Below are 25,809 nucleotides of genomic sequence, written 5' to 3' on the forward strand. Positions count from 1 at the left end.
CCATGCCCAGCTAATTTTTAGACCTGTGCAATAAATTAGATGTTAATTATGTCAGAACTCTGACATAGTAAGTAAAAAAATAATATTCAATATTAGGAAAGAATTATGATACAGTTACTAAGTAAAAAATTCAGGAATATATTAAAAAGTAAGTAATATGTTTTTAAAAAGCTCAGACTCTTTAGAAAATTTGATATTCAATGCCCAGAAACTGTTTTATTTCTACATGCTCTTGTCTCCATTTTCCAATGCAAACAACAATTCCCTTGCTACACCCCCTTAAAAGTCCATAATTAACTGGGAAAGTCAGAGTAAGAAAAAGCGCTCTTAAAATTTTTTTGTGTTACTTTGAAGTAACTCCAAAGCAAGGAGTTACTAGAAATTCCAATGCATAATCTCAGAAAGATGGAAGAGATCTGAGAGTTTGGGCATTTGGCATAAGTAGTAACAACAAAAACATTCCAGCATTGTATGAGACTTAAAATAAAAGAACCTTTATAAAACCTTAGATGAGGGCCAGCCAAATAATTAGCAAGACAACCAGGTTTAAGATATAAAATCTTTCTTCAAGTATAAAAGAGATGTAGCTGAAAAAGTAAATACTTTACATCAGTTCTAACAAAGCAAATATTAATACTACTATTTATATTTTTATATTTTAGTTTTCAGAATGCTTATTTGTTCTTACTTAAGTCTTCTCCAAACTTCATAAAGCAAACATTAATATCCTTATTTGACAGATAAGAAAACCAAAGCTCATAGAGGATGAATGACTTGCCCAAAAGTGCATGTTTAGCTAGTAAGTGGGGCCATTACTAGAACTGAAGGCATCTAATTGTTCCTTTTACCTTTGGAAAAGAGCTCCACTCTTTGTCCATCCATTCATCCATCCATCCAAGTAATATTTTCTAAATCCGCCAGGCCCTGTGTAGCTGTTAGAAGTAGAGACGACTGAGATGCAGCCTTTTGTTTCATCTCAGGAGGAGGAGGTGCACAGTCACCCACTCTAAAAGTTAAATGCTATGATGTTTATAGTCTCAAAATTCTATCTGCTAAAAGGAAGTAGTAGAAATTATGAAATAAAATAAGTATTTAAATTTGTGTTTTTAACTAGCTGGGTTAAATAACACTGGAATCATATGACATTCATACATATATCTTGCAGAAACTCAAGTGTGAAAATGAGGATTGGCTGGACAAAGTGGAGAAAGGGAAATCATATTATAATAATGCTTTAAATTTCTATGGAACATTTACCTCATAAGACTCATTAGCTTACATTGGATCGGCATGCAAATACAATCTTAGTTCTCTTAACAGCTGTGTGAAACTGATATTATTAGACCGTTTTCACTGATTAAGAAACTGGTCGCACAGATAAAGTAATTTGCCTGTGGTCACACAGCTCACACTGCTAGGATGAGACTCAGATATTAGGAGCCACCACCCTATAGCTGCTGCCACTGTTTTTTCCTTGCATGTTAGTAAAGGAAAAATAGTAGTAACTAGTCTGCTTTTTTACCATACTCAACCCATCGAGGGCATTAGAAAAATTAAAAGTAGTTCCACTTTATAAAAGGTTGGAAATTTATTTTAAGTGATCTGTTTTAGGATGATGTGCTAAAAATTTGACTGGATGATAGTCTCAACCTTAGGAAGAATTCAGTGGGAATACTTAGAATTGTAGTTTGAAAAGTCTCAATTTCATCTTAGAACAGTTAATAAAATCTTTAAAAAGGAGATTGTTGGCCATTTTAATATATTTGAAAATTCGTACTAGGCTTATTTACTTCATTGAAAGAGTCAATGAAATACTATTTTCATTGAAATAGTAAACATGGTGAAGAAGAGAAACCATTCACTATAACTTATGTATTTGGGCCTTTAGAAGCCTCAGAAAAAAAGCCTGTTTGAAAAGAAAATGTGACCCTGGAAAATGCCTTCTCATGTGTAGAAAACTGGTTTGGAGATAGGGATGTAGGGATAGCAACCAGCAGCCAGGTTTTTCTTGAGTATGTACTAAGACTGATTCATTGCAGCTCCTCAGTCATCTGAAAGTACATCCCTGGGAAAACATGGATGATGAGTAATAATATACGTTCTTCAGAGTGATAAAATGACTTGAAAGAAAGAACAGGTAGACAATGAATTTGATATTTGAAGAATGATGCACTATGCACAGTATAGGCACTTCACTCAGGCAATAATCAAACTGTCCTTAAAATTATGGTCCTTGAGATAGCAGTTATTATCCAAGAGTTGTTTCAGAGAATAATTACAGATCATTCTCTGAGAACACTGTCCTTTTAGGACCTAGTTACAGTTATTGGCACTTGGGTATAAACAGGAAAGCCAAGGTTAAATAAAGATGGTAGCGCATTTGCACTGAAATTTCTCCGTACAATTTTGGTTACCATTTCACTTAAGAAATATGTAAGGGCCAGTTAGGTGGCTCACACCTGTAATTCCTGCACTTTGGGAGGCCAACGTGAGAGGACTGCTTGAGCCCAGGAGTTAGAGGCCATCCTGAGCAACATAGTAAGGCCCCATTTCTACAAAATTTTTTTTTAATTAGCCAGCATGGTCACATGCGCGTAGTTCCAGCTACTTAGGAGACTGAGGTGGAAGAATCACTTGAGCCCAGGGAGGAGAGGCTGCAGTGAGCTATGATCGTATCCCTGCACTCCAGCCTGGCCAAGAGTGAGACCCTGTCTCAAAAAAAAAAAAAAAAAAGGAAAAAGAATAAAAGAAGAAATACATAAGAAAAAGGACAGAAAAAGGAAAATCATAAATATATTTTAAGGTTGTTCTGTGAAGACATGACTCTTGAGTCTGAAGAGATAGATAGGAAAAATGATACAACGGTAATCTCTACAACTACCAAGTAATTATAGCCAATAAATTAACACTCTTTACCAAAGCTATCCTAAACATTTTACATGTATTGACCTCAGAACACAACTTTGAGGTTTAAATACTATTATCTCCATTTTATAGCAAAGGTATTGAAGTACAGAGAAGTTAAGAAGTCAGAGTCACAAATCTGATATATGAAGAGGAGCCAGGAATTCATTCAGTCCAGGCCATCAAATTCTAGAACCAGTCGATTATAATCACCACATTAAACTATGTAAATAACCAACAAACATTTTTGTCTTCCTATGACATGTCACGACTAGAGGTTAGGAAAGAAACCAAAATATCCATAAAAGCTTGTATTTGAATAATGCTTCAGAAAAGACTTTTGCTACATTCGTCACAACGATGTTACATGTTGTGATCACATGGGAAAACTGAGGCTGAGGGAGATTGGATGACCTGCCTACAGCCATTTATCAGAGTAAAGTGACAAAACTGAAATCTAGCCATAGGCTTTCAAATTCTAATCAAGTAATTTTTGGATGACACTGTTCTGTTAAGAAATTTGGTACCTTTATTGGGTAACATAAACAGAAGCTTGTTTGCCATAAGCTGGATTATTGACATAGAAGGGCACTCCTTATAAATTAATGTGACATTTTAAACAAATTAAGAGAAATACTGCCTCAAAACTCAAAAGGTAGATAATGAATAAAGTTCATCATCCTCTTCATATTTTCTTCTAATTTTTACTTGTCACATTTTCTATTAATGAACCTATATTTTATAGCCAGGAAAGCAGTGAATATTATTTTATTTGAAAAAATCATCTGAGAAAAATTCAACCTAAGCCTTGATATGACATGGGAATGTAAACCAGGAGTGTTTTAGGGTCTCATCCTTTACCTTCCAAGTAGCTTTCACAGAAAAACAAGACCTAACATGGAGGGAGCCCTAGAGCCAGGAAGGTCCAGCGGCCTGAGGCAGCATGGCAGCACTGCCTTATTAGCAGAGAATCTGGTTTCTGCTTTTTACTACAATATGAAGACCACAGTAGAAGCATTCCAGATGTGTCCTCATGAGTGTCTTATAAAATTAGGGACAAAAGAGTAAAATAATAAGCATTAGAGAAAAATGAAGCTCATCAGAGATAATCCTATTACAGTAGCAAGAGAGCTTAAATTTAAGCCTGGAAGAGGTAAGAGTTTCTGATCCATTTAAATACAGTTCTTGTTACAGCCCAACCATATGATAAATCAGACATTTTAGTATGCTAGTCGTGACATTTTTTCTAGTGAAAATCTGAAAATTAGATAATATTACTAACAGTTTTTGAGGCAGTTACTATGTATTGGCACTGCGCCGAAAGCATGATAAATGAATTACCTCACTGAATTCACATTGCATCACTCAGGTGGGCACTATTATCATCTCCATTTTTCTGGTAAAGAAAATGGAGGTGCAGAGGCTGGTGACTGGTGCCGTGTCCCATATAGTAAGTAAGCAGAGGAGGTGGGATTGGAACCACTAGAGTTTACACTATTACAGTGTAGAGCTAGAAATGTATATATTTTGAAAGAATTCCTAGAAGCTTGTTTTTGAGTTTGACAACCTAAACAAGCAAACACTTAAATAGCTCACCACATTTTAAGCTGTCAGATAATACTTATCAGAAACTCTGTGTCCATGTTTTTTCTCCATTCAGTGTGATATATTAGCTAAAGTAACTGAAAAGGGGTACTTTTTCCTGCAACAGTGTAATAAAAAGTATATGATGTTTTATTTGTACTCAGAGGTTTCTTTTACATTTTTGTTCCTGCTTTGTTTTTTTCTTTGTGTGTGTGCTTAGGGTTGATGGTGCATGTTGATAAAAGAATTACTCTGGCAGCTTTCAAACAACACCTAGAGCCCTTTGTTGGAGTTTTATCCTCTCACTTCAAGGTCTTTCGAGTGTATGCCAGCAATCAAGAGTTTGAGAGCGTCCGGCTGAATGAGACACTTTCATCATTTTCTGATGACAATAAGGTTGATTAAAATAATCTTCAAGTAGTTAGAGTCTATTTTGAATGATAGATTTGAGAACAGCTTTTACTACTTCCAAGTAAGGTGAAGTAGATACACTAGAAGAAACTTTTTTTTTAATGTTTAATGGTAATTTGGGGTTTTTTTGTTGTTTTTCTTCACTCATCTAACAAACGTTTGTAACATGTTAACTGTGTGTCAGTTACTGTTCTAGGTGCTGGGGATTCAGAGGTAAAAGTTATGCCTGTTCTCAGAGAACCTATAATCTAGAGAATTTTGAAAGGTTTAAAAATGGGATGAGAATGGGTAGTTTATTCTGCTGAGACAGCATATCTAAAAAAATGTTTTTAACTTATAGATTACAATTCGACTGGGGAGAGCACTTAAAAAAGGAGAATACAGAGTTAAAGTGTACCAGCTTTTGGTCAATGAACAAGAGGTAAGTAATACATTTAAGAACAATATAGTTACTAAAAACATACATTGTAGAGATTTTATTCCTAGTCATTTTATTTTTCTGAAGCAGAGGTCAGCAAATTTTTTCTGAGCCTTGTAGTTTAGCAGGCCATACTGCCTCTGTTGCAGTTACTCACTTCTGCTGTTGTAGCACAAGGAGCCATAGACAATAATAAACCAATGAGAATAGCTGTGCCTCAACATTTTATTTACAAAAGCAGGCAGCAGTGAACTTGGCCCTCAGACCACTCACTGTTTGTCATCTCTCTGCTCTAAAGTGTTGCTGCAAATGCTGAAATGAGACATTTTCCTGCTTTTAAAAAGAATTTTCTGTGTGTGTGTGTGTGTGTGTGCTTGCTTTCTGGAAACTATCATATAATGCTACAGGTGAATAACAGTTGAAAGTCATTTTATTATGTAACAAGCATTTATATAGTATCTACTGTGTGCTTTAAGTGCTTGCAAATATTAACTCATTTCATCCTCATCAATTAACTATGGTACAGCATTATTTCTTATTCCCATTCTATAGATAAAGAAACTGAGGCACAAAGAAGTTAAGTATCTTGGTCAAGGTCACACTGCTTGTAAATGGTGTGAGTTAATGATCTAAACAGGCTGTATTTTTTAAGGAATCATCAATGAACCATTTTAGTCCCTGTGATATACTAGCCTTACCACAAACACCCAAAAGAAAAAGGCAAAGACTATATTTTTCAGACCGTTGTAGTATCCTGTTATCATAACATTCTGTCATAACATTGTTATAGAACTAGACAAATACGAAAACCATAAATTTATCATAAAATGCCTTTATTCATACAACGTATTTTATCTCACAGGTTACTTCTCTTAATGTGACCCATTGCAGTCATTTTGACTTACATGTTTCATCTGAGTTTATGGAAACTATGTATCTTTTAAGACAATTGTTTAATGTATTTGGAGAATTAGTATGCATTTCCCTCATTTTAGTCCATAAAAATGGTTCTTTTTGCTTTGAAAATTGTAAATATTATAAGAAGGGAATGTGTTATCTTATTTGATCTTTACAATAACTCAGTGAAGAAAATACTGTTCCTAATTTACAGAACTGAGTTACAGAGATTTTAAGTAAACTTGATCAAGATAGCTAAGCTCATAAATAGTGGACCTAAGGTTTCAAAACAGGAAGATAGGCCAGGCATAGTGGCTCACTCCTGTAATCCCAACACTTTAGGAAGCCGAGGTGGGTGGATCACCTGAGGTCAATATGGCGAAACCCCATCTCTACTAAAAATACAAAAAAATTGGCCGAGCTTGGTGGCGGGTGCCTGTAATCCCAGCTACTTGGGAGGCTGAGGCTGGAGAATTGCTTGAACCCGGGAGGCGGAGGTTGCAGTGAGCAGTGAGCTGAGCTCCTGCCATTGCATTCCAGCCTGGGTGACAGAGTGAGACCCTCTCTCAAAAATAAAACGAAAAACAGGAAGATAGACTCTAAAACTCAGGCCCTTAGTTGCAAATAAAATGTTTTCATAATTTTTATTTTAATGTATTTAATTAACGTGTAATTCAAGCTCTGATAGTTTATGTTTACATTTCTAGCCGTGCAAGTTTCTGCTAGATGCTGTGTTTGCTAAAGGAATGACTGTCCGGCAATCAAAAGAGGAATTAATTCCTCAGCTCAGGGAGCAATGTGGTTTAGAGCTCAGTATTGACAGGTAAAGTAAAATTCATGTCATCAGCGATTTGAAGAAAGACTATGTGGTCAGTTAAAATGGACTGGTATGATTTTCTAAAACTAGGAGAATTAAAATTTCCTGTGCTATTCAGAATTTTAGTACAACAGATTAGTTTAATAGGACTAAGCAAGAGTATTACAATTTTGTTTGGATTTCCTACAGAGGATTCTAAGTTTGAATTACTGGGAGCATTTTTTTATTTCCCCAGATTTTAACAACTCATTATTTGACTTTTGTATTTGAACATAGTTTATTTTTCTTTGGTGTTAGTTTTAGTCTTTAAGTTGAGAGTTTCAAATTATAGTTGTTTTATATGTCTTATCACATTTGTAGGTTTCGTCTAAGGAAAAAAACATGGAAGAATCCTGGCACTGTCTTTTTGGATTATCATATTTATGAAGAAGATATTAATATTTCCAGCAACTGGGAGGTTTTCCTTGAAGTTCTTGATGGTATTTTTAATATTTTTGGGGGGGAAGCATCAGCTAGAAATACTATAGAACTCATAGAAGCTTAAAGTTTTTAATCAAAATAATGAGTTACAAGGAATCTAATATACAGTATAGCGTTTTGTGTTATGTGAAGCATAAAGATATTCTTAGTGTAGATTGATGTGATTCCTACCTACGTCTTATCCCTGGGAGTTTTATTTTCTTCCCCCGTGTCTTCATGTAACTGCTTAAGTTATTTTTGAGAGAATAATCGTTGTCTTTCAGCTTTCTCCTATCTTTCTCTGGCCCCCATTTGCCTTTTAAATGTTCTTTTTTTGAATGTTGAGAATATGAATTTCCCCTTAGAAGAAAATTACAAAGTTAGGTTTGTAATACATTTTAAGAAAACTCAGCTAATATTTTCTTAGCCATGTTTGTTATTTAGTTTCTTTATTATTATTATGGCTTATTTTGTATTGAGGACATGGTACTGATAAATTATCAGAGACTTTGTTTCCTAAGGCAGGTGGCTTAAACAATAGATGTATATTGTCTCACAATCTGAGAGCAAGGTATCAACAGAGTTGGTTCCATCTGAGTGCTGTTGGGGAGAATCCATTCCATACTCTCTCCTAGCTTCTGTGGTTTTGGGCCATCATTGGCAACCTTGGCTTGTAGATGCATCATCCCAGTCTCTGCCTTCATCTTCATATGGTGTTCTTTCTGTGGGCTTGTCTGTTTGTATTATTTTTCCTTTTTTCATAAACCACTAGTTCTTTTGGATTAGGGCCCACCCTAAAGACCTTATTTTACCTTGAGTACCACTGTAAAGACGCTATTTCCAAATAAAGTCACATTCTGAGGTACTAGGGATTAGGATTTCAACATGTCTTTTTTGGGAGGGGACACAATTCAACCCATAACAGTGACCTTGAGGAGGTCTAAGTAGCAGACCTATTTGTCACGCCTCCCAGTTTTCATTGTCCACATGGGTACCTTTAAAGTATTATTTTTTGGAGGGAGGCTGTGGGGGGAAGGTTGGCTTTTAGAAGGTCACATCAAGGTAAATAACTAGTTTTATATATGTATATATATATATATATATATACACACACATATTGCTGTTGCTTAGAAAAATTTAAATTTTCCTTTTCGTCTATAGAAAGTAAAATATTGTGGATATTTTGTTACAAGATTATACTAGTTTTTAGAGGGCTCAATAATACTAACAACTCCCCATTTCAGGCTACTTCAGGTCTAATTCAACCATAAATTTAAATGGTTGAAATTCTGATTAATTGACAAGTTAACTTGGGAAGTAAGAAACAACTAGGACATCATCTACTATGGTGCATAGGCAAGTGCTCCAGATTGTGATTTCTTTGAGTGTCTGGGGTCTTAGGGAATAATCACTGTGTCTGGGTAAGTCAGGAAGAGATCATTAATGACAAGTCACCCTTGCAAGGATTAAGTAGGTGTTAGCAGGGATGGATTCGTCTAAAAATAGTATTGGATGATGGGTGCCTGCATCAGTATTATTTCAGTATGTTTTAGCATCAAAATAGTTGAGTAAGAAATGTCATATAATTAAATCCAAGAGACATTTATTGTCTTATAATTTGCCAGACACTGCTAATCCCTTGTGCTACAAAAATGTGTAAGAACAACTGATTGCCCTCCAGGTGCTCACAGTCTGTGGAAGAAACAGAGCTCCAAACCTGTCATTATAAAATAATAGGTACTAAGGGACTGAATCATTAGAAGTTGTTCATGTGTACACCAGAGAGAAAAGTGACAGTTGAGCTAATGCTTGAAAAGTGACACAATGGAAAAGTGAAAATTTTGAAGAATCACTAAATTGGGGAGTAAATGGAATGAGAAGGGTTAATAATAGCTTGAGTGAAAAAAGAGGATAAAGTGAAGTTGATTTGATGATGATTTTAGATAAGGGTAGTAGCCAATAGAGAAGCAAAGATTGGAGATCCAGAGAAGAGAGTAATTGTTAATGCAGTGTCCAACAGAAGTCAGGAGAGAGTGGAATTATGAGTACTGGTTAAACAATAGTTTGCAGAAGAGAGGAATTAAATTCTGAGACTAAAGAGAAGAGAGTAAATATTTCATTCTCAAAAACTCCTTAGGATAATTGGGTTTTTTCTTGTGCCCAGTTTTGAAGAATAACACTTGAAGTAAATCTTTTTGTTTAGTCAGGCACTAAGGGAAAAGTCAAATTATGAACCTTCAGAGGAAATAGAATGATGACCTAATCTTGCATATTCTTAGGGGTAGAGAAAATGAAGTCCATGTCACAGCTTGCAGTTTTGTCAAGACGGTGGAAGCCTTCAGAGATGAAGTTGGATCCCTTCCAGGAGGTTGTATTGGAAAGCAGTAGTGTTGATGAATTGCGAGAGAAGGTAAGTTCATTTTAAACAAAATATGTATCTTATGTTGTATTGGTATATCACAGTATTTATAAAATATATAACATATGAACAATATATTTTTCCTATGTTGCATAAGAGAAAACCTAGGAAGCAGTACCAAACACTGGTGCAGCAACCTTTCTTTTTGGTGTCTGTCACACCTTGTGGCACACTCTAGTTGTTTTTTCAGGTTCCTGATTCTTTGAAAAATTACTTTGGCTCCTGGCCATTCAGAAGTGGATTCTCACTTTCTGTTACTTGGACCGGTTTTGTCCAAAGTAGTTAATAGATTAAATTGCTATATGTCTTAAAAAAAAAAAAAAAAATGAAGTAGAATTGTGTAGAGAATCCAGATAAAGGTCTGTTTTATATTTTAAGATGGGATATCTAAGGATCTCTGGGGAAAGGGTGAATTGGTCAATCTGTGGTGCTAGCACAGTGGGCATTTTGAAAAAGATTCATTTCCATACTTCACACTAAACACAAAAATAAATTTTAAATGTATTAAGTTTTTATAAAAATTAAAATAGTAAATGTACTAGGTGAAAATATGTAAAATATTAAATACTAAAAGTATTTTCATATTCCTAGAGAAAGATATTTGTAAGCATAATACCAAAAGCCAAAAAAAGAAACTTTAGACCACATGAAAACCTATTCTCTGCACAGCCAAAGAAAAAGATATTTAAAAAGGAACTCATAAACAAAGCTAAAAGGCAAACTAGAGGAAATTATTTAAAACATTTATTAAACATGCTGTCCATAATTTATAAAGAGCTACCTTAATAAGAAAAAGATGAACAAATCTAATTTTAAGAAAGATAACATGAATAGGCAATTTATAGAAAAAGAAATACAAATTGAAACAGTATCATTATTTTTCACTTCTTAAATTGCTGAAGATTTAGAAAATCAAAAAATACCTTGAGTTGTCAAGGTTTAGGGGACACAGAGAATACACACCTTTGATGAGTGTATAAATTGATATGATTTTTTTCAGGTTTGGTTTATCAATATTTCAGATGTGCAATTAAATATCTAGGAATTTGATCTATAGAAGTATTTGCAGGCCAGGTGCCGTGGCTCACTTATGTAATCCCAGCACTTTGGGAGGTCAAGGCGGGCAGATCACTTGAGGTCAGGAGTTTGAGACTAGCCTGGCCAACATGGTGAACCCCTGTCTCTACTAAAAATACAAAAATTAGCCAGGAGTCATGGTGCATGCCTGTAATTTTAGCTACTTGGAAGGCTGAGGCTGGAGAATTGCTTGAGCCCAGGAGGTGGAGGTTGCAGTGAACCAAAATTACACCGCCACACTCCATTCTGGGTGACAGAGTGAGACTCTGTCTCAAGAAAAAAGAATTTTTTTTTTTTTTTGAGACAGAGTTTGACTCTTGTTGCCCAGACTGGAGTGCAATGGCACGATCTTGGCTCACTGCAGCCTCCGCCTCTAGGGTTCAAATTCTCCTGCCTTAGCCTCCAGAGTAGCTGGGATTACAGGTGCATGCTACCACACCCAGCTAATTTTTTGTATTTTTAGTAGAGATGGGGTTTCACCATGTGCAAGGATATCATGGAGGTATACAGTAGAGCACTGTAACTGGGAAAACCTGAAAACGGTCTCAGTGTCCATCAACAGGAGATAAAAAGGTATACTGTTCAGTTATTGTAGAGAATGTGGTCACTTTGTATCCTATTCCTCTATATGGGAACAGAAGTATTAAATAGAGATATTAATCTAATTGTATGTGTTCTGGAAACGTGTGGATGTAGTTTGTATGCATAGGAAAAGATCTGGAAGGAATATATATATTTGGTATTTCTGGAACATGGGATTTGCAGGGTGGCCACCTCCTTTTTCTTCTAATTTTTTTATATCAAACATTTTTTAAACCAAGCTATTTCTGTTTGTGGGGTAAAGGAAAACAATTTTTCTAAGCAAGTTTCTTTTTTTAAATGAACTCAAGTAAAATGTTTTATTTTACAGCTTAGTGAAATCAGTGGGATTCCTTTGGAAGATATTGAATTCGCTAAGGTAAAGCCCTAAGGATGTTTGCATCTGTGTATTTGTGCACAATAAACACAGCCAGTGGCATGATTCATTCATTTACATCTGTGTATTTGTGCAGGATAAACACGGCTAGTGGTGTGATTCATTTGCATCTGTGTATTTGTGCGAGATAAACATGGCTAGTGGCATGATGCATTCATTCATTCTTTTTCTTTTAGGGTAGAGGAACATTTCCCTGTGATATTTCTGTCCTTGATATTCATCAAGATTTAGACTGGAATCCTAAAGTTTCTACCCTGAATGTCTGGCCTCTTTATATCTGTGACGATGGTGCAGTCATATTTTATAGGTAACATTCACAATGTTTTTGTTGCTTTTAGTAATACATTTTTGGTGTGCATAAATAGCTTACTTTCCATAAATATCTTTACTATTTTTATGGTACGGAGCAGCACTAGCCAATAGAAATACAGTGACAACCATACATGATTATAATTTGAAGTTTTCTAATAGCCACATTAAAAACAATAAAAAGAAACAGGTGAAATTAATTTTTAAAATATTTTAAATCCAATCCAATATATCCAAAATATTATTATAACATGTCAACAATATAAAAAAACATTTATAAGATATTTTGCATTTGTTTCTTGTACTGAGTCTTAGAAATATTGTATGTCTGTTATATTTCCAGCACATCTCAATATGGACCAGGCATATTTCACAAGCTTGATGGCCACATGTGGCTAATAGCACAGATGTAGAGGAAAAAGAAGAGTCATTGGAGCCTCACAGATCTGGGCTCAAAACTAGCTTTCTGATTTACCTAGCTCCTCATCTATAAAATTGCAACAATGATGTCTACCTTGCAGGATTTTATGAGAATGAGAGCTATTGCATGTAAAATAATTGGCACGATGCCTGTTATAAATAGATGTTCAACAGTGATAGCTGTTACTACTGCTAATGACGTGGAGATTATTCTCAGCCATTTTTAGAAGTTAGCAATGTGTTCCTGTGATAAACACCTTAGAAATCGGGGACATCCTAGGATATAAAATAATATTACTTCACCAGTAACAATCAGATTTCATTATCTTGCTGAGGAGCATCATAGCATTGAAGCATACATTAATAGAGGCGAAGGGCTCTACTGGCCTAATATGTGATTAATATTTTATATATAGGGATAAAACCGAAGAATTAATGGAATTGACAGATGAGCAAAGAAATGAACTGATGAAAAAAGAAAGCAGTCGACTCCAGAAGACTGGACATCGTATAACATACTCACCTCGTAAAGAGAAAGCACTAAAAATATATCTGGATGGAGCACCAAATAAAGATCTGACTCAAGACTGACTCTGATAGTGTAGCATTTTCCCTGGGGGAGTTTGGTTTTAATTAGATGGTTCACTACCACTGAGTAGTGCCATTTTGGCTGGACATGGTTGGGGTAACCCGGTGACACCAGCACTGATTGGACTGCTCTACACCAATCAGAAGCTCAGTGCCCAGTGGGCCACTGTTTTGACTTGGAATCATGTTGTGCACTATAGTCAAATGTACTGTAAAGTGAAAAGGGATGTGCAAAAAAATAAAAAATTTAAAAAAAAGCAAACCTTCTTCTAGGAAAGGGGACAGGGGAATGAGTAAGCGTCTTTTATTGCGGATAAATGTGCACATAGCTGCTAGTAAAACTAGCCTCAAACAGGATGCTCATAGCTTAATAATAAAAGCCGTGCAAAGGCCATGGATGAATGAATTTTCTGTTTATTTCACTGATACACACATTACCTCATTGACAGTTCAGAAGTAAATGCAACGTGTGTTGACTCTTGGAAAGCAGCAAAAACAGGAGCTAAAGAAAAGAAATTCTTAGAACCAGCCATAACCCAGTACGGAATTGTGAAGTTGTGTTTTTATTTTGTTTCATTTATTGCAGAGTATTAAGATATTATTCTGGAATATCAAAACATTTCCCTTAGACCGCTCCCAGCAGGTGGCAGCTCAGATGTTGCAGTGTTGTAATTATAACTGATTGTACTTAAGTTATGGATGTAGAGAATATGTTTCATTCATTTATTCAGCATGTAAATAAAATTGATCCTATTGAGTTATCATAATTGCAGTTCAACTATCTCCCATGGTTATTCTTTTCATGTATCATTCATTATGTACATTTGTGTACATTGAGAAGTATAGCAATCTATATAAATGTAATCCTCAGTGAGGTTCCTCAGTGCTAAGTCCCATAGGATTGTTCTTGCCCTTGTTAGTGAGGTTTTTCTGTTCAGTGGCTTCAGTTTTTTTCTCTTTGTACATCTAGTTTTGAAGATTTACTTCAAGTTTGAATCTTCTAGAATGCTTGTAAGTCCAGTTTTAATTTTTAGAGTCAGTTTGTAGTTACATGTAGTTTAACTTTGGGGAAACGTCTTAACATTGTTTTGAATAAACTTGCTAGTGAGGTCAGGTCATGGTACAGACTGATGCAGTCACCATGATTTCATTGCAAAGTTTATTAGAATCAGCAAGTCTTTGCTTTGCTAAATAAACGTACTCAATGAACACAATTCTACATAAATTTTGAAATACCATCTAATTTATAAAAATCAATAAAAAAGGTTTTGGTAAAACTTTTTCATGCCAGATGCTGTTTACAACAATGAACATGCCAATAAAACATTTGTTCATTCTGTTGTGTTATTTTAGTCATTAAACTTCTGTGGATGAAGAATCTGGGTTAAGAATAGATTCGTCATCTTTAAATAGAATATTTTGTAATGTGTATTGAATATCTCATTTCTACGATAAAGGTATATTTACAGTAAAGTTCTCAGAGAAATGAAAAGATGTGTTAATATCTAACTTTGGGGAATCCTGTCAGTATTTCAGATCAGATTTTTACCCTTTTTTTCTTATAAGAAAGATAAAATTTTTTCTTATAAGAAAGATAAAATTAGAAAATAGTGTTAGCAGACATGGCTCTGCCATTTGAATATAATCAGTGAGAATTCCATAATGTCTTAAAAAGTCTCCTGGAATCCACAATGAAAAAAACAAATCTTTTCTAAGGTATTTTTCTGGCTAATTTTTATTTCAAGAAACTGTGTAGTATTGAGCTAAATTTGACTGAAGTAATGTTTTGAGTTTGCGTTAGTGGGATTGGTGATGTTCTCAGAAAATTGGAAGAACTTATGATGAATTGTCTTTCAGATCACTTAGATTTTCTGATGTAAGGGGACAGCTATTTGGTTGTGATACAGGCCTGCTTACTTGGGATATAGGGTTAATAAACGGGGTTTCTGCTTTAAAGGACTGACTTGCTATCGCACTGAGGAGGCAGACTTGTAAACAAAATGGGCTTTGGAGTTTGGTCTGATTGGCTTTGGTTTAGTATTCCTATGAGAGTAAATGGTAACATTCTTCTGATACCCGCTCCTTAGACTGTGCCTTCTGCTCTGTTCTTTGTTTTGTGTTTAACTGCTGCTTCTAATTGCAGGTGTATTACAGATACAAATAAGAGTAAAGAAAATATATTTCATTATAGAAAAGAAAAATTAAAAGCTTCTTGCTTTTCAGTGCCTGATAGAGTGAAAACACAATGTTGCACTTTAATAATTTTAATAAAAGCTAATCTGTGTCAGCCTCCCTCTGCTTCAGAGAATTTGGTGAGCACCCATAACCTAACAGGCAGAGCCCCAGCAGTGTAGATCGAGTTCCCTGAGCCCGGGGGCAGTGGAGCCTCATGATCTCTTACCTTCTGAGGCTGAGGCAGGCCACATGCAACAAATTGTGACCCTGCTCCCCACGAGTTGTGCAAAGGTTTTGAAGAGCTTTTACCGTGGGGCAGATGAACTTGTGTCAATCATGCACACCCTGTGAGAACCAAGTACCTGCGTTTCTAAGGCAGGCACTCAAGGTGAGGGGTGCATTCTGACCAAAGAAACAAAACCTGTGGTTTCAGGACCGTGCCATGTGTAGCTGGTCTGTACAGGAAGTGTGTGTAAGAAAGAGTGGTCATGATAGATGAAAACTATGTGTGAAGCAGCCTTCACACTAGAGTGTTTGGCCATCGCTTCTAATGTAAGGGAAGATACTTCAAAATTCTGGGAAGCTGTGATGAACCCATGCCCCAGTCAGAAAATAATCAAAGGACATAGGCATTGGTTGCCAGGCCACAGTTAGGAATTGTATTGTGATACATCTAGAGGCCAAGCGAGCAGGAGAGAGCTACCAACTTACACTGTGGTTTTACGCTAAACGACCGCACAGCATCATAGCATTGCAGTGTTGTTACTAAATCTGGAAGTGACCTGTGAATGTATGGAATACAATAAAATCTTTTATTCTGGCTCATTTGCTAGTACTTCCTTTTTGATTGGATACTGTAGTTCTTCCTCTGGATTTTGTTTTGCTCAGCGTCAAGGCCCTAATTTTGTAAATGTAGTCTAAACCACAGTACATGGACTAGAAGACACTCTGAAATAGCAAGTTTTTGTTTGCTAAATAAAACGATTCCATCTTAACAATTCTGTGTTAATTTTTGAAAAACACCAATATTTTGGTCACTAGTAGTCAAAATCTTATGAGGCCATATGTCCTGAAAGGCAAAACCATGTGTGTGACTTTCCAGGGAGCTGGTAGAACAGTTTTTATGAGGGTTTCAAAGGAGTTCATGGCCCAAATGAAGCTTGTGGCCACCTAGGTTTAGTGTTCATGAAATCGGAAGATGCTCCTTGATTTTAGTTCCTGTGGGGAAGAGGGAGGCTACGATCATTTGGTTAGATACAGCATTAATTGTCACAACTTGGCTTTCAGAAACCAGAATACTGCACAAACTCAAGCATGCATTGGAGCATGTGTTACTATTTAGAAAAGAGGGCAGCCATCAGTAGGTCAAGCTAGGAGGGCAAAAGAGAGTTGAGAGGAGTGCTCTGCGCCTTGCCCGTGACCGCACAGCCTCTTTCCACCTCCTTACCAGCTCACCTGTACAAGAGGAGAGATTGATCTCGACTGTGAGTGTCAGCTCACCAGGTCAAAAATTGTCACTGAAACCTATAACCCTCCCTCACAGGTGGGCACCAAGCTTCGCTTCCTTCTGCTTTCCATGTTTCCAACTAGCCCCTTCCCCAACTGTTTTCACCCTCTTTATAATGCTTAAGTAACCTGCTTGAAGAGTATTATATATGGAGATGGAAATGTTGATGCTTCCATTTTTTTCATAATTGTGCCAAATGTTTTGTCAGATGCAGTTTCGTACTGGGCAGTGGGCTTACCAAGTGCTCAGTGCAATCCTACAACTTTTAAGTTACTTTGCATTATTAAGACCATCTTAAAGTTTCAGTGGTTTCATTCCAAGCTCCCCTGAATCTCCATATAGTGCCTCCTAGATATGCTGTCCCTGCCAGCTCCTGCACCAGCTTGACTGGTGTTGGAAGAGGCCAGAAAAAGCAGGAAAAAGACACGTGCTTACCGGCTCTTAGCAGTGGAGGTGGTGAGGTTACTGTCCCCTTCTGCCTGGTCACTAGTAACTTTTATAGATGTGAAGGTAGATGCCCTGTGGATCCTATCAGCAAAGGACCCAACTCCTAACAGCTTTGGTTGTCCCTTAGGAAATTACTGTGTCATTTGCCCACCTCCTAACTGCATACCACTATCCCGTGCTGCACTGGTCCCTACCAAGTCTTCAACCCTCAATTTGATCTTCCATGAGTGTCTCAAAGTTCCCCTCAGAGGTTTCTGCTAAGGGAATAAAATCTAATCTCTCCTCCCTCAAGGGAGGTGTCAGGGAGGGGAAGAATCTGTTTTCCAAACACCACAATCTCACATAAGGGGATTTCATCCTCCTTCTGTCATCTTTATACAGGGCAATTGTGCTGCTGGTGCTGCTGCTGCTGAGGTGGCCACTTGAAGCAAACCCTGTGTGCCGGAGCCCAGCTCCATGGCTGTTTGCCCTGAATTCAGAAACCAACCATTGCTATCAAAAAGTAATCTCCTAAGAGTTAAATTGCATCTCTTGAGTATCTGGAGGGGATGCGCAGGCCACAGGAATACCTAATGCCTTTTTCCCATCCTGCCCTCCTCCCCCGCACTACAGCAGGCCCCTCCCTTTCCTCTTCAACCTCATCCTCCTTCCCCACAGGCCCAGAGAACCAGACTGGTGGGTCTTTGTGTCCTGCAGGCTATTGTTCATCATCCAAATAGCCCTGTGTCGGAAATGCTTTTGACTTCAAATAACAGAAAAACTAACAGCAGCTTTATTAATAATAATATCGGTGGTTTATTTAAGGTGTTCAGAGATGGTGGAGACCAGGATTGGTTTCCTCCTCAACACCAAGGACTCAGACTCTATCTTTCTGTGGTAGGGCCACGTCCTAAACCCTGTATCCCCTGTATCCTGTGAATATTTACCTGACAGGGCAAAAGAGATTTTGCATATGCAATTAAGGTTAAGGACCTTGACACGGGGAGATTATTCTGGATTATGGAAGTGGGTGCAATTTGATCACACAAGTCCTCAGAAGTGGAGAACCTTTCGCAGCTGCAGAAAGCCAGAGAGCTGGCACTTAAGGACAGACTGTCATTGCAGGATTTGAAGATGAAGGGGGCCATGAGCCAAGGAATGCCAGTGACCTATTGAGGCTAAAAAACAGCAAGGAAATGGACTCTCCCCATTCCTATTCCAGAGGAATGCAGCCCTGTAGGTCACATGATCACCACATGGCAGCCCCAGAGCCAAATGCCACCTCCTGAGCACCATACTGAAAGGTAGGGAAAGTGGATGGAGGGCAGGGGCTCCCTACTTGTTTCCCACTCTCCTTTGGTCAATTGGGAAAAAATTCCAGAAACTCTGGTAGCCCTTGCCTTACATTTCCTGGGTCCTGGGGCCAGCCCTAGCTGCTGGGCGGAGGAGGGGGCACTGGGAACAGCTGTTGGGTTTACCTGACAGCAATTGAGTTTATCTGCCATGGCTTCTTGGCAGGAACCCTGGCTCTGGGAGACAGCAGCAGCAAGGTATTGAAGCACCACCTCCACCCAGCCCTTCCCACAGTTCACTCAGGACTGAGTAAAGGATACACTCCAGCTACTCAGATGCAGCCTTCAGCTAAGTGTTTTGCAAAGCCTCTCATGTCTTACAAGTTCGTGGCTATCGTGACAAGATGGAGCAGCCTACTATACCGGCATATGCAGCTGTGGAGGAACCTAGTTTTACCTCATTCACCACAATGTTTTCAATCATTTTTTTGGATGATGTAATTTTTAGCCTCCTCCAAACGCTTCCTCAAGCTTTTTTTGCCTTCCAGCCACTGCAAATGACCTGGCGTTTCCACTACATGGCACCTGACCCTTGTGCCTCCCTCCCTCTGCCCACAGCCCAGAAAGCCCTTTCCTGTGCCCTGTGGCTTACTGATAAACTCCCATCATCTTTGAAAGCCACTTGCCATGACAGCTCTCCGGAGCCAAGTGCTCCACTGAGGCTTCCACAACACTGTTCCCACATCAGGCTGACTGCCTTTGTTTTGTTGTTGCTTGCTGTGGCTGTGTCTCCCTCATGAGACTGGGACACCTTCAGGGTAGGGACCCTATCTGGGTCAGCTTGGCACCCCAGAGCGTATCACAGCCCCTGGTTCTGAGCAGGCTCTCAGTAGATAATCGGTTGAGTAATAAGAATGTAGGGTGTTCCTGAGGGGTTTTGGCATTGAATAGAGAACAGCTCTGTGTTTAGCGATCTTAAAAATCACTATAACCTGGGCATAATGTACTAGATGCTGTTTTCATCTGACTTCTACTCTGTCAATCTCTTTGCACCGCCATTTGTTTATCTGTGAAATGAAGGAAATACTCATGGAGTTCAGTAAAGATTAAATGAATGAATATAGGTAGACTGCCTTATCTGGCACGCAGCTGACTTCAACACAGTAGCTCTAATATTATGGTCCCTGAGGATCTTTCTGTGTTATGGCCTAGAACTGCATTTGATTGAAGAAAGCTTCCCTAAAAATAGCAGTCATATTCCATTTGAACCTTCAGAAGGCAGCGAAGCATTTACACTGTTTAAGACTAATTCCCATCCAAAGATAGTTAAGATTCCTAAAATATTTTGATGCTCAAAGAGGTGTGCTTCAGTCGTGTGGAAAATTTGCTTCTATGGAAGAATTTTTAATACAGGTCATTTCTATTTTACTTTTTGTGTCTAAAAGGATTTTACATTTATTCAAAGTCAGAAGGGAAAAGAAATCCGAGAACTACAGAAGAGCAGTTGACATGATTTATGCTTGATTTCTAAACGCAACATTGTTTAAACATAATTTAAAACCCAAAGAAGGCATGCTTATACAATCATGTGCAACTTTAAACTTTAATAACTCTGGATGAATACATGGTGGCAACAGTCCATGACACCTGAAAACATCATTTGTGGAGTGGCCTAGAGTTCAGTGTTTGCAGTCTGCATATTACAACCATATTTCACACAGCCCTGCTCGGTTTGATTTTCTCCGTGTAGTTGAGAATGGTCTTCAGTTGCTAAGCGATTCTGCAAATTTCATTTATAATCCTCACCCTACAATTACCTAAGTCCTGTTTCTGCAAGTTAACTTATATGCTACGCTCAGTCACGGACCTTCAAAGTCACTAATGCAACGGCCAAAGTGGGACAGTGTCAACACCACTGTCTCCATTAGAAGGACGGCTGCCCCGTACTGTGAGCGCACTGCTGTTCCTAACAGAAGTTTAATCTTAGAGGGATTTGAGAATTGGTTTGACCCTAATTCCAGATGTGCATGCCTCAAAAGAAAAATCCCATTCTCCTTCATCTTGGGGAGTGCTTTTGGTGGCACCAAGGCTGATGTGGGGTAGCAGAGAGAGCACTGAGCTTGGAGTCACAACCAGGTGAAACTGCTCTGGTCTTCACTAGCTGTGTGACTTGGGCAAGCAGCTTGCAGTCTCTGAGCCTCTGAGCCTCTGAGATCCCTGATGGATGAGGAGAACAATGGCCCCCTCCCCAGGCTGTGCTGAGAGAAGGAATTGACTGTGGATATAAAAACACTGCCCTGGCACAGAGGTAGGAGCTGAGCAAAACTGCTGGATGAATTAACACATGTAACGCAGGGTGAACAGAACATTACACTGGCAGCAGCCAAAGGCGCAGCTTACCTATGCCCATGGAAATAACTGTGTGGAAAATTCATTTGTTGCATTTTTGCCAGGTTGATATTTGCAAAGCAGGGCACTCTTCACATTTCCCAAAAACATCATGGGGAAACTCCACATTCTTTCCATCTCCTCCTCTCAAACAATTATCAAAGCCATGTAGAACAAATTGTCATCTGCCAACTGGTAGAGGCAAAGCAGCCAATGATCTGAACAGGGGTGGCAGCCTGGTCCTGTCCTTACCCTGCCCGACTTTCCCAAGCACCAGACTGTGACGCCTGGAGAACAGCCTGGGAGAGCTGAACAGCACAGCACCTCATGCTGTCAAGCCAGAGGGGAAAATTTACTGGGAAGAAGATGTAGGAAGAAGCCTGGTCAGCCCACGCCTAAAGCACACATCTGGGGAAATAAATTAGCTATTTCTATTGCACACCTATCCACAGCCTGGTCCGGATCTAAATCTCTTCCCCTCCCAGCAGTGCAGCGGCGACAGCCGCAGGCTCCCCCAGCGCCATCTCCTCCGTCAGGCTTCGCTCCAGGTCCTCCAGCTCCTGGCGCACCTCCTCCATGAAGCTGCCAACTTCATACTCATCAGGGGCCTCTCTGGGCAGCAGGATCTCCCCATCTTGGTCACGGCTCCCCACAAAGGCCGGCTTGCACACGTACACCAGGCTGTGGCTGGGGAGAGATGGGGCAAAGCCAGGCTCTAAATGTGGGAGCCGGCCCAGGAGAGAGGCCCAGGCCCAAAGCTAAGGCACCCTGACCCTGTGGGGTTCCCAGCCTCCCCTTCACACCCCCTCCTCTCCTGTCTTCTTCAACACGCCTCACTTCTCATCAACATCTATCTTAAAATGATGGCTGAAGGAGGCTCACTTTGGGAGAATGTGCCGGCAGGGGGGCAGCTTCCCCTCCTCCAGCACAGGGCTGTCCCCCTGTGACTCTCAGGCCCCACAGCCAGGGGCAGGACCCAAGGTCTATACAGCAGCACCACCGCTCCTTCAAGACCCTGGTCCATTTGGGCCTCCAGGCAGGAGTCAGCCAGACCCTGGGGTGTAGTCTAGCCACATGCGGGGAGCCATGGACCCCTGTGGGAATGGGGAGGAAGAACTCCTTTTTTAAAAAGTATTAGTTTATTTGGTAGAGACGGGATCTCCCTATGTTGCCCAGGCTGGTCTTGAACCCCTGGCCACAAAGTAATGCTCCTACGTTGGCCTCCCAAAGCTCCGGGATTACAGGCCTGCACCACTGCACACAGTCATGGGGAATGGGAGTTCTGCCTGTCTGCCCAGCAGCCCTGCATTCTGTTGGGAGAGAAGGTTAAGTAGAGGCTGTGGGGAGGACAGGAAGATGTGCCCTCAGAAGCTGGCCAGGCCCGAGCCTGATGCCCCATGGAGTCTCAGCAGCCTTGGCCACTCCTGGCCTCCCTGTGGCCTCTCTGCCAGCTCCTTTTACCCTGCTTATCTGTCACTGTGATGGGTCTAGGGAGGGAGTCCAGGCTCTTCTCCACCCATGCCCTCTCCCTGGGCCATCCACTCATGAAACTTTAGCCACCAGCTGGATGAACCCCAGATCTGTGCCTCCTGGGCAGCCTGGACCTCAGACCCCTGGAACTGACTGCTGATTGGCCCCTTCCATCTGCATGACCCAACGACCTCCCAAAGCAATCCTAAAGGGAATCTACATCTTCCCCAGGGAAAACCTGCTCCTGCTCCTGTGCCCCTACTGGATGGCACCTCCTCAGCCCTTGGATCCCTGAGAGGGAGGGTAGGGGGGCCTCACCTGTGAGGCTGGCAGAGGAGGCCACTGGCACAAGGGCATCGGTCCAAGGCTCCATCAGGCTCTAGCTCCCAGGTGATGAGGTCCAGAAGCCGGCTAGCAGGGTCATGGCAAAGCTCGCCCTCCATGGGCAGGGGTGTGCACACAGGGAACAGCAGGCCTGGAACCAGCCCGGAGTCACCCCTGCGTGCCCCGTGTAGGGCAGAAGGGCTCCAGGGGGAGGGGACAAAGAAATGGAGCACAACCTCCCACCTCCCACCCTCAACCCCAAAGTGCAGGTTAGGTTTGAAGACATGGAGTGACAGGAAACAAGAATGGCAGCCGAAGCTCAGGAGGGAATGATCAGTAGGGCTGAAGCAGGGAGGGCTGCCTGGAAGAGGTGGGCTTTGCTGGATTTTGAGGACCAGAAAGTCTGGAGAAATTAAGAGTGGTGCAAAGGCATTCAGGCCCAGGCATGGCACCAGCAAAGGCCTGGGGCTGAGCTCAGGGGAAAATGTCAGAGCCGGTGAAATTCCCAAATAGGCCAAGGAGTAGTGGGGAGAAAAGGAGGACAGTAAGTGGAGCTGGGTAAGGCCTCGCAGGACAGCCTAAGGGGCGTGAACAACGTGAGAGACAGCAGGAGCTGCTGCAGGTCCTAGGGGAACAATACCCAAAAAGCAGCCCTGTAGGAAGATCCCGGAGGCAGCAGGCAGGGAAGACTAGTGGGCTGGGGATGCAGAGCTGCGGAGGCGGCAAATGAGAGTTCCTCAAAACCCTAGTGGGAGCGGAGAGAGCCTGAGCAGACCTCACCGGGGGAGGCAGTGGGAAGGGAAGATGGGAGTGGAAGCGGCTGATTCACGGGAAAAAGAACCTGGGAAATAGGGAGTGGAGGGAGGGAACGGGCTGCTCCAGTCCCACCCATCTGGGGGTGTTCCTTCCAGACTGGGCTCTTGTATTCTGAACTAATTTAGATTTTCTGAGCATCAACAGGGGTTAGAAAAGGAGGTGATCTTCCCACTCAGGGCAGAGCCTGTGGGAGTGCAGCACACACTGATGAGCATCTGGGAGCCTACCCAGGAGGTGGGACCCGAACCCGTATGGTTGGCATGGACATGGCCCCAGGAGGCCCAGTCTGGTGGAGCTTGGGACAGGGTTTTTCCTGCATCTGAGAGGAAGCCACTCACCTCTCTGGAAGGCACAGCACAGCCCGGGCTTGCAGTCCCTCTGGTTGTCGCAGATGGTCCCGTTGCTGCCCCTCGTGGCCATTTTGGTGCAGTGACCCCAGACACACAGCTGGTCTCCACAGCACTCACTGTCCCGGGTGCAGAGCTGCGGAGGGTGGGAAGAGCCTAGAGCCAGCAGCTCAGGGACCGGGGACCTGCTGAGAGCCCAGCTTGAAGATACCACAGGTGTGCTAACCTGCGTCCTCCCATTGTAGAAACAGGCAGACCAGGCTGAGATGTTAGTGAAAGTCAGCAGGGTAGAGGAGGGAGCTTGACTGGCAAGATACGGGGGTCAGAACGGTGGAAAAATGGCACTGGGAGGAGTCATGGATCCGAGTCTTTCTTTCTTTGTTTTTTTGAGATGGAGTCTCACTCTGTGCCCAGGCTGGAGTGCAGTTGCATGATCTCAGCTCACTGCAATCTCTGCCTCCCGGGTTGGTTCTAGCAATTTCCCTGCCTCAGCCTCCCGAGTAGCTGGGACTACAGGCGAGCGCCACCACACCCAGCTAATTTTTTATATATTTTAGTAGAGATGTGGTTTCACCACATTGGCCAGGATGGTCGGATCTGAGTCTTTCTATGCAGTTTAAGATTTTGCAAAGAACAGCAGAGGGTCTTTGTGGGTCCCCACAGACTTGTGCCCTTCCCTCTTCTCCTTAGGTCCCTAGGTCCAGGCCCCAAGAGGCAAGGTCCAACGATGAGCCAATTAAACTAAGGCCCAGGCCAGCCCAAGATGGGGAAGGGCACCACCCAAGATGTCAGTGCCGGGTCCTGCAGCCACACAGGGCATGGCAATTAGAGAGCAAAGTGAGGTCCTCACAGCTGTGCCCAGTGATGGCACCGAGTGGGGCTGGCTGGGAGTGCCACGGCAGCGGCCTCGCCACAGACAGCCGGGTAAGGTCGTAAGAACCACTCTACTTTCCAAACTATTGGCATGCTGTGTTACTGTCTGAATAAGGAAAAATGTTGAGGAAATGTCTGTGGGTCCATATGGCTTCATCCAAAACACCTGTTGGGTGGAGGAAGCGTCTCCTTTGCCCTGGCTTCACATTTCCCAGTGTAAACTCCACTGGGGACGTGCCCTGGCCTCTTCCTTCCCCGTCCCTCTGCCCTCTCTTATTGGCAGATTGGGAGAATGATCTGGCAGGTGGGGGTGCAGGCCCAGAAGGAGAGCAGCTGCCCCTCTCCCTGCCTGGGGGCTGCCAGGATGTCTCTGTCTACAAGGATGGGTTATCCCCAGGGGAAGGGACAGCTGTAGGGATACCTCCTCTTCCTTCCCTCCCCTTCTTGAACTCCCAGCCTCAAGCAATCCTTCTGCCTTGGTCTCCCCAAGGTTCTTACAGGTGCAGCCATGGTGCCTGGCTGTCCCTCCCCTTCTCTGCCATCAATGACACAACATGACCAGAGGACATGGGGCAGGATGGGAGTGGCCCTGGGTCTACAGATGGCTTCCTGTCATCCCAGACTGGAATGACTTCCTGGTCACTCTAGGAGTCAGCCCCTTTGGGGACCCCTCTTGGGTCCTCCCCATCATTGTGAGACTCTTCTGGGGAGCCCAGCTGAGAACCCTGGAGCCCCTGGCCTTCTCCCTCAGGGCCTAAGACCCTGATGACACCACCCCAGAGGCCCTGGCATACTCACCGTCCGCTGGTCCCGGCAAGGCTGGCAGGTGTACTGGAAGCTGGCAAATTGGCAGTACTTGCCCGGCCCACAGTCCTCGTCAATGATGCACTCCTGGGGGAGGGCACGGGAGCA

At 41.4% G+C, this 25,809-nt stretch overlaps 2 protein-coding genes across 4 annotated transcripts in view; one reads left to right on the top strand and one right to left on the bottom strand.

The window, feature by feature from the left end:
* The window catches only part of USP47 (ubiquitin specific peptidase 47), a 138,771-nt gene extending 122,322 nt beyond the window's left edge, over positions 1-16,449 (top strand). The window contains exons 22-29 of the mRNA XM_037737567.1: positions 4,624-4,884; positions 5,240-5,320; positions 6,922-7,037; positions 7,392-7,510; positions 9,770-9,900; positions 11,897-11,944; positions 12,139-12,269; positions 13,108-16,449. Coding sequence (XP_037593495.1) covers positions 4,624-4,884; positions 5,240-5,320; positions 6,922-7,037; positions 7,392-7,510; positions 9,770-9,900; positions 11,897-11,944; positions 12,139-12,269; positions 13,108-13,282 — 1,062 coding nt within the window. The 3' untranslated portion in view covers positions 13,283-16,449. The remainder of the gene's footprint in view (positions 1-4,623; positions 4,885-5,239; positions 5,321-6,921; positions 7,038-7,391; positions 7,511-9,769; positions 9,901-11,896; positions 11,945-12,138; positions 12,270-13,107) is intronic.
* A 3,729-nt stretch (positions 16,450-20,178) lies between these two features.
* The window catches only part of DKK3 (dickkopf WNT signaling pathway inhibitor 3), a 47,583-nt gene continuing 41,952 nt past the window's right edge, over positions 20,179-25,809 (bottom strand). For all 3 annotated transcript variants that reach the window (XM_017525732.1, XM_017525731.2, XM_017525730.2), the window contains 4 exons: positions 25,696-25,788; positions 24,016-24,160; positions 22,856-23,012; positions 20,179-21,754 (listed from right to left, as the gene is read on the bottom strand). In XM_017525732.1, coding sequence (XP_017381221.1) covers positions 21,532-21,754; positions 22,856-23,012; positions 24,016-24,160; positions 25,696-25,788 — 618 coding nt within the window. In that variant the 3' untranslated portion in view covers positions 20,179-21,531. The remainder of the gene's footprint in view (positions 21,755-22,855; positions 23,013-24,015; positions 24,161-25,695; positions 25,789-25,809) is intronic.

The sequence above is a fragment of the Cebus imitator genome, unplaced genomic scaffold, assembly GCF_001604975.1.
Source record: "Cebus imitator isolate Cc_AM_T3 unplaced genomic scaffold, Cebus_imitator-1.0 Scaffold39, whole genome shotgun sequence".
Lineage (NCBI taxonomy): Eukaryota > Metazoa > Chordata > Mammalia > Primates > Cebidae > Cebus > Cebus imitator.